At 44.9% G+C, this 15,027-nt stretch overlaps 1 protein-coding gene across 4 annotated transcripts in view; it reads left to right on the forward strand.

The window, feature by feature from the left end:
- The window catches only part of LOC118235703 (cell adhesion molecule 2-like), a 338,507-nt gene that overhangs the window by 293,495 nt on the left and 29,985 nt on the right, over positions 1 to 15,027 (forward strand). For all 4 annotated transcript variants that reach the window (XM_035433338.1, XM_035433340.1, XM_035433339.1 and 1 more), the window contains 2 exons: positions 2,431 to 2,583; positions 7,290 to 7,427. In XM_035433338.1, coding sequence (XP_035289229.1) covers positions 2,431 to 2,583; positions 7,290 to 7,427 — 291 coding nt within the window. The remainder of the gene's footprint in view (positions 1 to 2,430; positions 2,584 to 7,289; positions 7,428 to 15,027) is intronic.

A 15,027-nucleotide genomic window follows, 5' to 3' on the forward strand; every position in this document is an offset into this window, starting at 1 on the left:
CCGAGAAATAAAGATCGTCCTTCCGAGATTAAACGCTAACGCTGTCGGAGGGGTAATCTCCTGCGAGTGTGCTGTGCGCGGCAGCCAATGCGCGCTGGAGATGTTTGGACCCGTTCTCACGGTAGTGAGTCATCTCAAATCAGGCGTTTTGTTAGTCGGCCTCTACCGAGATGGAAAATCTGACGGGCGTTTGCACAAATTGATTCTTGACTCCCCCCTGCCTGAAGCATCTGATTTAGGCAATCAGAATGAGGCCCTCTGGGGTTTTTTTTTTGAATGACTCTTTTTTTGGGGGGTTTTTTTTTGGCTATTTTTGTATGCGTACGTGTTTGCTTGTGCGTGTGCTTGTGTGTGTGTGTGTGTGTGAGAGAGAGACCAAGAGGGACAGAGAGAGCGAGAGGCTTCCTCACGTGGGTAAGCATTGGTGTGAATAGAAACGCTTAAATGCAGGCCCTCTCTCATTACCGTTGACTGCAATTGCCCCCTGTGGTTGAGCTCGTTACCTCTGAGGGGAGGATTTCCTTAGGGAGAAGAAGAAGACTCCGGGGACGCGAGCATTGGGGTTTTTGTTTTTTTTTGCGAGACTCATTAAATTAGGAGCCCCTGCAGGCGCAGGCTTTTCTCCCAGCCTTCGCCTTGCGCGTAGCGTCGCGGCGCGGTGCGCTAACGTGCTCGTCGCGGACGCGCGCTCCCCTCTCCTAGTCGCACGTTCGCCCTCTGGCTCGCCCGCCGTCCCGCCGCGGGTTCGGCCCGACCCCGCATTAACGAAGGCGTCCGCCGGAATAAATCGTGCCCTCTTAATCAACCCGCGAGGGATCGCGTCGGGGATCAACGGGGGGATGACAAAATCGATCGGCGGGGGGCTCAGACTGCATCGACGGAACTCCGTTAACGGGTAAATATTTACGCGACAGGGAAGGGGCGCCGAGGGGTCGCCCCGGTGGGCAGCGAGCGAGGGGGGGGGGGGGGCGGCTAACGCAGCTGCGGTAAATACCGCAGGCCGACGGGGAAGGGGGAGATTCGCGGACTTCGCGGCTCTGGCGGGTTCAGCCCCGGCTGTCACGGTCCGTTATGAGCCCCGACGCTTTCCGGCTTCGGTGATGGAGGGCGTAGCGGTCAGCTCCGTGACCTTCGAGTCTGTGAGCGAGCGATACTGCCGCAGGCTTGGTTTATGCATACCGCAAACAGCCTGGGGTGGCTCTGTGTCCGAATATGTGATGTGCAATAAGCATGGGCGTGTCCCAACGGGGTGGCATTGGCCAGCTCTGGAATTTGATTGGCCACCCCTATTTTTTCCACTTATAACAGTGCATTATCATTGGCTGATACAACTGTTGGTGATAGAGTGCTAATGGGTGGACTATGACCGGGCCCAGAAACACACAGAATACTCGAGGTCAGCACCTTCTGCCCCGTTGTGTTTTCCTTTAGGTCAGTGGATAAACGTGCGCATTATCTTTAAAGATAAACAAGGGAAGGCACGGGGAGCAAGTAATCACAAGCTAACCTTGGATCCTTTGAGTAAAGGATGATGACACCGCAGTGCCAAGGTCTTTTCCGGTGAAGGACCTCGCTCGATCACCTCTCGGAAGGCCGTCGCGGCGACCCCCGCATTCGACACGCCGCTCGAACCCTGCGCGCGGTGGGTCGCCGTAATTCGAAGGACGCGGGTTTCCGAGAAGCACTCGAGGACGTTCCTCTTCTGAGGACCTTGGTGCTGGTGTGTGCCCATTATCCTCTCACTCAAAGATCCAAGGTTCGATCCTGATGGAGTGCTCTGTATGTGAAGGATGCAACAAGAGTGATGGCGCTGAGTCCAAGCGTAAGACCAATGAATGCCACACAGAAGACCCGGGTTCGAGTGGGTCGTAACACTGTGTTCATTTTAGGTTAATGGATAAAGGTACAGACATGTATGTTTTAAACATAAAATAAACCAAACAAATCCATGTTTTTTTTTTTTTCTTCTGTACTTTTCCCTACTGTGCACTCCTGCAATGAAATTCACCCAAACACCCAAGGGTCCGAGCTCACTGTGATATCCATAGCTGCGGTTTCGCAAGATCCACAATTAGCCTGAACTTCTTATGTTTTCTAATCGAGAACATTCATTGGACATTTTGCTCATTATATGACTGATTTTAATATAGTCGCGCATTTCTCTCAGGAACTAACTTTTCTGAGTCACGATCTCATATTCTCTTCTTCTTTGCATTTCAGTCCATTAGAAAATGAGATTAAAGGTATGAAGTTAAAATCTCAGTACATATGAGAAGTAATTCAGTGCAATTAAGTCTGAGCCTAGGAAAGATAATTAGGGATTTGGAGATGGTGTTGGCATGCGTTGCCGTGGGAACTTACTGTATTAAAATGGAGGTTGGGGGCAATGTATGATGGATAAATTTGTCGTCCCCCCCCCCCCCCCCCCAGCTCTGAGGGACAACCGGATCGAGCTGGTGCGGGCCTCCTGGCAGGAGCTGACCATCAGCATCAGCGAGGTGTCCCTATCGGACGAGGGACAGTACACCTGCTCCCTCTTCACCATGCCCGTCAAGACCACCAAGGCCTACCTCACCGTGCTGGGTAAGTCATCGATCGATCAGTCAGTCAATCACGAAATCCAGCAATCGATCAGTCAGTCAACTGATCAATCAATCAATAAAGCAATCAATCAGTCAGTCACCATGATAAGTAAGCATCGGTTGTTAATCCATCAGTCAGTCATTGAGCTTGATAATCCAACCAACCAATCAATCAACTAATCAGACACTATCAGTGCTAAGTAAGCAGAACTTTTCATCTGTTTTGAATGAATTAATTGTGTATTGAATGTTATGCCTTCCACCAGTTACAGGATTGTGGGGCATGCCCCATACCTACACAGCATCGAGAGCATTGAAAACACTTTTCAAGGAACCGATTTACAATGGCAAACTGTATGGACAAAAAAAAGAAGAAGGTTTCAAAATTATGCACTTTTTTATCTTCAAGATGTGGCCTTAACTTTGTCAAGGAGACATTTTGAACAATTAAAAACAACTTCTCATGCACGGCGATCATTAAAACTAACTCATTCAAAGTGAGTTTGTGAAGAAGCGTGTAGCTCTTGCATGTACTCGTGAGTCAAAGTTAAGGACCCGTGATAAATGACCGTTAGCCATTGTTCTTCCAGTCTAGATTTCCGTAAGTGCGCTGCGAAGCGAAGTGCTTTCTGTTGAACAAACACTATGCTGTTGGCACGCATTGAATCGCTTTTGATTCTGAGAGCATCAGAAATCTGTTAATGGCGATTGAGAACAGGAGGGAGGCAATTTCAACCTGAAGTGAATGTTCGTTTTCCTGTACCGGTCTGAGACACTGCACTTACTTAGTTCTTTTATCAAAAGGAACGTGTCACACGCATATGGAGAAAACAGTTTGAGGGAAGAGGAGAACAGCTATCAACTGTTCAAGGCGACCTCTTGAAAACAATTTCACCGCTCCTTTGTTTGCTAGAAGGACAGTTGAGCTTCCGAATGGTTAGAACTCTTAGCAGATTTGCCGGTCGTCAAAAACACCCACCATTTTAGAGAGTGGCCTGAGTATGTTGGTGCTTTTTGCAAAAAGAAGTGGCCTTAATTATTTCTACAACATTCTTTATAGCTCTTTGTTCACGGTAAACTTTGACCGTTTCATAACCACGGTCACAGCTCCTTCAAGGAAATGACTTGTTTGAGCGCCTTCGCAGAAAAGCCGGTATCTCTCTGTGTCTAAGCCCATGTTAATATACATTATGACACATTAGTGATGCTTCAAAATGGCCGCCTGAATACTAATATATGTTTTTCAAGATTTATGAAATATTTTTAAAAGCCAGCAGACTGTACCTAATGCCTACCCCCATTACCCCACATTTGTTTTTATTGAAATGAAAATGGAAAACACTGTGACCTCGTCTTTTGTTCCTAATTTAATTATCTGGCGAATTAGCTCGTCTGATTTTAATGATTTGACATAACCCATTAGGGCTATTAGCAGCCCTGTTTCTGTCAGCAAGTGAACAAGAAATTAAAACCAGTTCACGATGGTCACGAAGCAATTAGAGTGAACGATATTAAAGACTGCATTTCCCATTACAGTGGTCCTAAAGAAGAAGTTTTTTTTCTCTCTCCAATCAAAGCCAATTTACATTTCAGCCTGATTTTGTTTCGACCCGACTGAAAGTCCCTTCACTCGTATATGCACAGTACAGAATGCATCAGTGTTTGTGGGTGGTCCCAACCCCCCTCCCCCCCCCCCCCACAATTTTAGCCCTGTAATACATGTCTATGCACAGACGGACCCTGTTGCAGAAAAGACTGGATCCATGTTTAAGGCTGCTATGCTATCAGATAGGTCACATCAGGAATGACCGTGTCTTCTTGCTCACCGGCGACCCCTGCTGGTCAGTCAGGCAACCGCCGTCTGCTGTGGCTGCAGCAATGAGCGCTGCTGTGAGAACCATTCAGAATTCCAAATTAGCGGGAGAAAGAAGTGGGGAAAACACTTAAAAAATGAACTTTCCTCATTAGACGGGTGTCTCATTGAGCCTGACAGGCCTATTATCCTCCACACAGTTAAAGTTTCAGTGTTAATTCAACTCAGAGTCCAAATGAGCTCCAATGTAGTCTATCAGATTTGATTTAACAATGAACATTTTGCAGTATGTCCTTTACAAATTGGCACCAGGGGGAAATTATTACACTGTCATTTAGAAAAATTATTTAGCTTAATACATATCTTCTAAAAATGGGCTGGCTTTTTTTTATTCGCTCACTTTTCTTTGGAAGATTAATAGGGAATGAAATTGAACCAGAACACAAATTAACAGATAGAAGAAGGGAGGTAATTGGTCTTGCACATGTATTCGTAAGGAATGACAGCAATGCTGCCCTGCCCCTTGCTCGCACAGGAAGTCGCTTAAAGATGACCTCGACCATCTTAACCAGTTAACTCAGTCGTCTGCCATTTTGCTTGTTCTCGATCAAAGTGACGCGGCTCTCGCGCCTCCCGCTCCAGCAGGGATATAATCACGGAGTCAAATGGCCGACCCATTATCTCTTTTCCTTCGTTCAAAGGGGAAACCGATATCTAATTTTCCTGAGTAATGTTTTTATCGATCGCCACGCGCTCCCGTCTCCGTCGAGCCCCGCCCTCGCGCCGCGCTGATGAAACCTGGCGGTTCGCCTACCCCCCCCTTCCTGAATCCGTCAGACGCTTTAATGAAAAACCAAGGAAGACCTTAAAAGGGTACTAATTATTCTCCATGGTTACCGACCGAGAGAGCGACAGGGAGACAGAGGCCAGGGCAGGGGAGGGGAGGGGGAAGAAAAAAAACAAAAACAGGGCGTTTCCTGTCTGGCGCGGACGCTCAGTGTTCCTCCTTTTCCATTCTTCCCCCCCTCCGTGCTGCTTCTCCGTCGGAATCCCAGGGAATGTCAGTCAGCGCGTGACGGCTCGAACCCGTGCCCTTTCGTCTCCGGGACGCGCCTCTCCCTCGCCAACGGCGGACGGAACCGGGGGGCGGGAGAACGCCTCCGCCGCGGTTTTGGTCGCCGGCTAGCGGTCTTCCCCTCGTCGATCTAATATGTCATGATACGCCTCGTTAACCCTCTCACACCCCTGACTCCTCTTTGAAGGCGCGTCTGAGAAGCTCCGCGAAGTGAATATGAGGAAGAGAAAAGGGGGGGATGGGGGGGGGGATTAAGAGCGTGGCATCGACGCGCTCGTACTGCTAAAGCCGCTAAGCGAAGCGCTTTGGGCTCCCGGCGAATCGTTCGCTCCCGTTCGAAGTGCGCGGCAAATCTCTTCACGCCAGCCTCTCGTCCGTCGTGAAACGAGGGGAAGGGGCGGTTCCTTTTTCCGCATCGCGAGTCAAGCGCGACGCCGTGATGTAAACTGGCGTCTAGCGTTTAAGACGCCGCCCGTGCTCTGTCGCTCGGGCGAAGAATCGCATTTTGTGCGAACGGCGTGTCATTCGCGGTGCAAAGCCTGCTTTTCGCTGCACGCCCTGTACGGAGGCATGACATCCCCCAGCTGCGTGTGACAGCTGTAGAGTCAGTGTTCTCACCGCAGGAGGCAGAAACTTCATTCACCCTTCAAGGTGTGAGGTCACAGATATGTGATTAGAATGTTCTTGAGTGAACATTCTAACGCTGATGTAACAGTCGCTATTGGTAACTGAAAGCGATGGGGTTCTAGTACAACGACTTAGAATTTTGAAAGAAAGAGAAAATCTGTCTGGGATTTTCAAAAGGTCTCGACACAGACCTCCTTCGGCAAAACCATTTATTAAAAACTTGTTTGTTTAACAAGGACATGATCTAATTATTTTACTCACTTTGCACATCACCATTTGTCAGCTTTGTGCAATAGGTTTTTTTTTTTTCTCAAATGATTAACTAATATTGTGTTTTAAAAAATGTATCCAAGCATATCTTTCCCAAACAGGACTTTTTAAAATCAGTGTTGCAATGCATTCTGTTACAGACCCCAACGGCAAGCCACAGCTCAATGTGTATTATCTTAAACCACTCAGTCACCCAAATCAAGTGACATTTATCAAATTGTGTGACCATTGAGAGTAGATGTCAGCATATTTTAAGAGAGACATTTTTAGTACTTGTATCTGAGTAGCCAGATGGTTAATCTTAGGGAGATGCAAATTTGAGAACTGTCTACTGTCAGACGAGGCAGAAAACTGAATTGTAAAAACTTCAGCCACTCTTGGGGAGTGATGGAAGTTAAAAATGTATTTAGTATAAAACACTTTAGATAGCTGTCAGGCTAGGGACAATGATTGCTAAAAAAAGGCACAGTTTTTGTCAGGTGTCATGGTTTGCATTTTAGGGAACTATACTTGACACCAGTCTTGATCTGGTGGAATAAGAACTTCATTTTGCACAGAGATGCAGTTTTAGAGAATACACTTGGATGAGTTTCAGATAATTTATCACTTTTCTTAGACCTGTGTACATAAAACAGAACTGAAAACGAAGTGTGTGTTTTTGGTGTGTTTCTTTACGAAGACACACACTTGCATTTTTATTTTTTATTTATTTAACCGTTATTTAACCAGGAAAAACCCCATTGAGCTCTGTGTTCTATTCAAGCAATTCTGGTTAAAAGTGCTTGTGCCATCATCCTGGGATTTGAACTGGCAACCGTCTTTATTCGTGTAGTTAGTTATAACACCTGCTTGTTTATTGACAGTAAATGTTTTTTTTTGTTTTTTTTTTTTTTTTCTTCTTCTTCTTCTCTGGGCTCCGTAGGAGTTCCGGAGAAACCCGAAATCGACGGGCTTCCGAAACCCGCCGTGGAGGGGGACGAGATCACCCTCACCTGCGTCTCTTACGGGAGCAGGCCCGCCGCCGACATCAGGTGGTTCCGCAACGAGAAGGAGGTCAAAGGTAAGGGGCTCAGACCCAACCGTGGAATTCAAGCATCCGGGCCTGGGTTTGGACCTAACGTTTGTCCCGGGTTAAATGCTCCTTTCAGCTGTTCTTCTTCCCGATTGCATTTTGCCAAGTTCAGCAATCGCCAAAATTGCTTTCCAAAATGGTTTTTCTCTGAAGAGAAATTGTAATATTTTCAAGTCAAATTTCAAGATCAAACGTTGACAGAAACCAGGTCTTGGTCTGCTCCCTGATATCTAATTGAAAAACAGGCATAATGTGTTGAGATGTTGGTCATAACTGCAAATCACTATTCACGCCCGTTATGTTTCATTCTCCTGTAAAACTTGCCATCTTTCAGATGATAGCCCTCAGACAGTGATGGCCAGGGTACTTATTTCTGAGTAACAAATATGCCTAATGGGTATGTCATTTCTTGAATGAGTGTACTTTTCTCATCAACTGCTAATAAGTAAGCAACAGAGTATATCCCTCTCTGTGTTCTGCTGCTCTGGCCTAATCAATCAGTTACTCTTGCCTGATTTGTTGACTCTCTGCCAGTGGTCCACCCACCGTCTCTGGTTTTGCACTCTTTACTTGTTCAAATGACAAATAAGCATTTATTTATGATACCTTAGATCTTCTGACCTACTGGAAGGTAAACCAGATTTTCTCCTAAGTATAATGTCACCATGATGTTTATCCGGATATATAGTTGTTTGATGAACGCAAAGGGAGCATATGGTGTCCAGCTAGGAGATCCAATCAAGGTTCTGGCCAAAATGGGAATGAACAAATTGTTCATGTTCAGGCTGGAATTAATTGCATAGATAAAGGTTAAAGATCTAGGTCCTGCGACATTCATTTAACAACCAGGATATAGTCTTCTGTTTTGTCCTCTCTAGGATTCGGGCCCATATCACACAGTGACCTTAGGAAGATAGAATCCTTTTTAAGGAGATTAATGGATTGGGTGACAACAGCTTTTTAAAAATCAGAACAAGAAGGCATAGGTGGCTCGGGGAAGTAGGACTTGTTTTTTTGTGGCACAATAATGCCCTTTTTACCTCCTCTACTTTGCAGTTGAAGCATCTTGTCATGCTAAAAATACAGATTTCACAATTGCTGTTCACAGCTTAAGTAAGGCAAGTTATCTTATGTTAGTTGGTTAAATATTTGTGTCTATATCTGTATATCTATGGCCTGGAATTTAATAAACTTGTCAACGTTCCACTATCATCGATCAACATCATGTAAACATTACAAGTAAATTAATTTGTTTTAAATTCACAAACACAGTTTGGGAGAAGAAATAATCTAGAACAAAATTAATTTGACAAAAGTGAGTTGAGTTCAGGACTACGGTGCTGTACCCAATCTGACCTTCAGAGTTTCAACCAGAGCAAAGCAGGAAAATTGAAGCTGACAACCAAACAGACAGAGAGGACCAGCGCTCTGTATCTGACCAGTAATTCCCCAGGCTAGGGCCTAGTGCTCTACTTTGGGCTCCTATAAATATGAATGTTGCGTATTGCTTATTAGAGTTCATATAGGGTGTATTCACAAAGAGGGAAGGACATGGGTTCGGTGCTGTTGCAAGGAATGCCGGTCTTCTGGACCGAGGGGCCACGGGTTCAAATCCCAAACGAGGTGCAGTAGCCGAAGTGCCCTTGAGCAAGGAATCCCGCCACATAAATTGAGAAAGAGAATGTGTGCATATTTTATGGAACCCGAGATGAGAGCATCTGCAAAGTAAATAAAATCCGTAAATAATAAATCACTCAATGAATACAAGTGCATGTTAATGTACAGAAATAAAATAATTTTAAAAACTGGTTAACTGTGTACACAGACGTGGAGCTGGGGTTCAAGCCTCGAGGTTTGCACAGAGAAATGCGCTAAACGGATAAATATGATTTGATTTCTGGTTCTGATTCGGTCAACATTTGTCCTTAATTCCGAAACAATTACCTGAGGGTTTAGTGAGGGACAGAGAGTTCTATCTCTTCTTCCTATAGTTTGGAGAGTGTAGAAATGATCAATTAACTTGCTAAAGTGTGCGTGTGAACAAAAAAAACCAAAACTTACTTTTCGTAAGTCAACCTTAAGGACAAAGTTTGACGGAATCAAGCCCGAAGACCGTAGCCGTGGACGTTTGGACTGTTTTGAATGCTCGTAGGTGAAATTTGAGTGCGTCGATGCCTTTGGAATTAGCCCCGTGGAACGCGTGCACCTGGCTTAATTTACTTTTTGAACTTTTTTTGTATTTTTCATCTAAAGTTCTTTAATCTGCGCCACTTAATCGTCCGTCTGAAGCCGAGCTTAAGATAAGGAAATTAGCAGTGCGACCTTTTGACGATGGGTTTTTTCGCAACGCCTTCTCGATTAAGAGATTGTTTATGCGAAAGCACAGGTTGAGGCATAAAAAGAAGCTCATTACTCTTCATAGAGCTCTCTTCTGTATCCCGAAGCCTATTGCTTTGTGCCGTCATGTCATCTGTCAGGGTGTTAAAACGGCAATTTAATATCGTGAATAATAATGTCCATTGGTTTACGACCGTCCTTCAGCTGAATAATCTAACAAGTTTTGAGAAAATTCATTTTAACAAAATATATTTTTTAAAATAGTGTGGTACAGCTCTTCTGCTAATTAAATAGCTGCAGTAGCACTTGAAGACAAAGACTGAGAGTGGAAGTTATGGCATATTCACTGGATACGGTACATCTCAGAAGAGGCATGACTGTGGAGAAAAAGATGCTTCTGGTCCTTGCTCTCAGGTCCGTCGAAAGCAATTCCCTTTTCCAGTTCCAGGAGAGGAATTTCAATTATAAAAATACTCTATTGTGTGTGTATTTGTGTAGGAGGTAGGCATTTCACCCAGAAGTAGCCACTTCAGGCATTACCAAAACCCATAAAGATTACATGAATAGAAAATATTGAGAGGTCTTTTTTAAAATCTGCCCGTGTGGCTTCATGTGAAATGTACTTTGCTATATTTGGGTTGCTGTTTGTATTACTACAGGAAAGTAGAGCAGATACAGCACACTCTGTCCATGTTACCATTTCGTTTTTTTTTTCCTTTTTTTTTTTTGTTTTGCACCTGTCCATTGCTGCCGCATGTTCTAGAGAGGATAACCACTAACCGTACAGGATGCGATTTTGAAGCGGCATTCAATGCGGAAACCTAATCCAGAGCCAGAGTTAACGCGCTTTAAGGCCAGCAATGCATGATGGGAATGGAAACGTGTGGCGGATCAGCGTGTTGAAAAGGCAGAGCTCTGTGGTGTTTTTTTTCCCCCCCGCCCCACATTTTGACAGCCTGAAATGTGCTTAACAGACACGTTTCCCCCAAGTGAGTCGCGTCGCGTCGTGTCATCCGTTAGCTCACAGCGTGAACGGCGTCCCTTGTTCTCAGCACGAGAGAACGAGAGGGAGCCGGAGGCCAACTCGCTACTGAAGCTCTGACAGACGTTCTCGGGTCTGTTCGTTACGGAAACGCAGGCGGCGCGCGTTCGAATGCGATATATTAAAACACGAAGGCTGTGTTACGACGGCGTGCGTAAATACCCTCGAGCGCGTTCGCGTGCTGTCAAGTACATAGCGAAATTACAGCAGTCGATAAATATGTGGAGTATTCGGTGTATTCTGGCATATATCCAGTATGAGTTATGTTGACATTAGTGAGATTTAGACTTAAATGTTTTTTTAAGGATTGTATGGGTTAACAGATGCCCTGTTGTTGATCATATGAAACATATGTACAATAAATATTTCTCTTTTGTAGTCTTGTAAGAGCACTCAAGGGCTAGATGACCTTCAACTGAAGAAAAAAAAAAGCATGATTTAATTGAGTAACTCATCTTTTACACTGAGAGCTGAGGCAGTTCAAACCCAGCAAAGATAGGAAGAAAACTAAATTAAAGGGAACACCACCGGAATATAAATTCTTACATCTTATTCCTGTATATTTTTACTTTACTGACAGAGTTTCAGATGCCACCGTACAAAGGCTGTCAGGGTTGTAGTACATACAGCTTTCAGAGGACATTTATCATGCTCTAGAAGCTTAAAAAAAAAAATTCAAATAAAGATATTAGGGTGTAGAGGTCTGCATATTCTGTGCCTCTGACTGTATTTGGTATGGGGAGGTGGGGGAGGGGGCTTATTGTGCTCAACAAATTACCTTTTTTTTTTTTCACTTCCATTTAATGCTCACTTCCCCCCACTAATCTCATCTTCAGAATATTTTCAGAGTGCCACGCTTTATCTGTGCATGTCTGAATAGTAGTTTTGGGCTCAGATGAACCCATATTAGGGTCTATTGAAAGGAAGTAAGAAAAAAATTGGTTCAGGGAAATTATACTAGTTCTTTGTCATACCACATTTAGAAGACTTCCTGGAAGGTTCTGGAAAAGTACTGAGAGGGGTAACAAGGTGTACCTTACTTTGTAAAGAAATACAAGGACATTTATTCACATTAGCAAAAGACGAAGGCATTAGAGATTTTTTTAGTCTTCAAACGTGCGGTGCAAAACAACGTGCATCAAGGCTCCGTTCTTTTAACGGAACCACAGATGTCAGGTGTAAATTAGTTTGGAGAAAAATTTTCTGTCACTTGAAAGTACTTCTTCAGCATGGAGCCGTCAGTGCATGAAATAACTTGCCGAGATTTGCAGTGGAATCCTTCATGACCACCCTCGACACGGTGATAAATTGGCACCAGATTACAGGCAAACGACGGTGATCGGAGACAAGCTGAATTGCCCATTCTCGTAATTACGCTTCTCTGTGTTCCGAACGGTCTCGCGTTATCCGTTGTGATTGATTGAACTCCCTTCATCACCTCGACTGATAATTTCTGATTTCATTCTATTTTTTTTTTCCCAAACATCTGCTTTCAGCCATACCTGTGAAGTGGGAGAAAATATATCTCCAATTTTCTGCCTAAACCCTCTATGATTATGCTCCACTTTAATATAATAAACTGCACCATATTGTCTGTAAAGATTGAGAAAAGGGTTTCAGTCAAAATACCACAAAGTAACAATTCATTGATTCATCCAGCCTACTGTGTGTGTCTAGCGTGGCTACCACAGTTCTTTCTATAGCAGAATGAACTTTATATCTGGTTCAATGGGCTGTAGGTCTTGCTCATGGTCACAGAGTACAAAACAAGCTGAGAAACTGAAATATAAAAGAAAACCCGCAAACAACTGCCAGCGTTCCTGTGTAGCACCTGGGTAGAGGCAAGTGTTTGTCCTTGGGGGAGATCTATGTCTATACGCACGGGCTGTGGTAACGAAAGTCGAGGAGGCATTGCTTGAGATGCTGTAAAGGATGTGGAGATGTGTGCAAGTGCGCGCTGGTCGTTTAGCTTAAGGACAGAAAGGTAAACGATAAACCAACAGGTGGTGAATACATAACACCTTAACAGAAGGGCATAGGGAATTCAGCGATGGCCTCATATGTAGCAAAAATCCTGTCTGTTCACAGGACTGCCTGTTTCACATTCACACACACACACACACACTCTTATTCACTCCCTCGCTCACACACATGCACACGCGCTCACACACACACACACACACACTCTCATGCACACACTCATTCACTCACACACACACACACATTGCCACTCACTCTCTCACACGCATTCATTTATTAACACACATGCGCTCTTTCTCTTTCTCTCATTCATGCATACACACTCACACATTTACACACACACACACACGCACACACAGGTGATTGGAACAGAAGTAATATTGGAATGTAATATCTCTTCAGTCTCATATGGGGAAATGAAAGAAGTCTCTTTTTTGTACACTCTCGTTTCCCCCCTAGTGTTACCCTTCTCAGTGTGGTGGCAGCCATATTTTCACTTGTCATCGCTTTGACAACACAACGTGGTCTCTCATGTGGCTGTCTCCACTGTTTCCAAACGAAAGCAGTCATCATACAATGCAGGAAGTGAGGGAGAAACCGTGACAACAAAACAAATGACTCATCGGCCAAACCTGGAGACATTTGCTTGTTTTTTTGTTTGTTTGTTGTTTGTTCGAGATTGCTCTTCATCCATTCACCCAGTTGTATCGCAGGCCAAAAAAAAAAAGAGGAAACAGGCAGAGAAGTTTAACTGGAACAAACTGGAACTTCAGATTCAATCTCAAACGATTGCATTGGCTCCTTTTGGCAATGGTGGCTTTCCGGTGTACTGATAGCTTGTGCCATCCAATGTGGTTAAAAGTTCTCTCTGTGTGGTACAAATCCAGCAGCCTCTGGTGGTACCTCCTGTGGCATTAATCGCATGCGTGTGCATTACGTAACACATATATTAAAGAATCAATCGGTTACTATTAAAATGTCATCTCCAGCTCTCCCTCTGATCCGCGCTTTTTGATATCAATAAAACATGCACCTTTAATAGCATTTTCAGCCAGATATGCGTCCATGCATTTTCAGACAACTCTCTTCGGGAGATTGAAGTTTTAAATGAAAATTTGCCACCTTCAATTTTTTGAAAATGTATTTTATTTTATTTATTTATTTATTTATTTATTGCATTTAGAGGGAGAGAGAAAATGATTTGCCATGGCAACCCCACACCCCGTTTTCCAAATACTCTGTAGCAGTAAAAATCCTGGGTGTGCGACTGACTGACTGAAGTTATAAACTGGTCCAAAAAAAAAAAAATATATATATATATATAAAGCAAAACAAAAACATGGAAAATTTTGAACATATAAAACGATAACAAAATAACAGAATTGATGGCAGGGGCTTTTCCATTGACAAAAAAGTTTTTCCAAACCCGCTTAGTGTTTGGAACCGAGAACTCCTGGCGAATTCCACAGTAACCGTGGAAACGAGCTGTGGCGGCATCTCAGTCGTTCCTTCGTAAGCAGGTGACTGCCGCGCCCCCCCCCCATTCCCTCCCCCGTCATTTTGGGGCCAGGCCGGGAGCCGAACAGCGTCTCGGTCGTTCTCTCAGAAGCAGGTGACTGCCGCCCCCCCCCCCATTCCCTCCCCCGTCGTTTAGGGGCCGGGCAGGGGGCCGAACGTGCCCGCGAGGGCCGCTCAGAGCAGCTGCTTCTGCCTCTTCCCAGATAATGAGAGCCCCGCTGGCGCCCCCTGCATGCGCCGCGGCAGCACGCCCTGAGAGTACCGCCGCGCTCGCCAACCGCCAGCCTGGCCGCGGCGGACGGGCGGGGCGACGGTCCCGCCCGCGAGTCCTACGGGTTTTACCCTGCCTCGCGCGGCACCGCGAGCGGCCATTACTGCACACGGTCCCTTTCAGGAAACATGCCCTGCGTGGAGCTGATGCGTCTGCCTGCCATTTAGAACTGTAAACGCATGACAGTGTTTCAGGGGCTTTCATGTTCTTTTTGTGGGTGGGGGTGGGGGTGGGGGTGGGGGGGGTTGGGATGGGGGGTTTCTTTCCCTTTTTAGCTGTGCCACGGTCACTGAAAATAACACTGCAAAATCACAATCAGCTTGCAGGACACGTGTTTCTCCTAAACCAGATACAGAATGCCCTTTTTAAAAAAAAAAATTCTGAGTTTTTTTTTTTTTTTTTTGTGCTATGTGCTAATTCCGCTTACGGGCTGGAGGATC

The sequence above is a fragment of the Anguilla anguilla genome, chromosome 9 (assembly GCF_013347855.1).
Source record: "Anguilla anguilla isolate fAngAng1 chromosome 9, fAngAng1.pri, whole genome shotgun sequence".
Classification (NCBI taxonomy): Eukaryota; Metazoa; Chordata; class Actinopteri; order Anguilliformes; family Anguillidae; genus Anguilla; species Anguilla anguilla.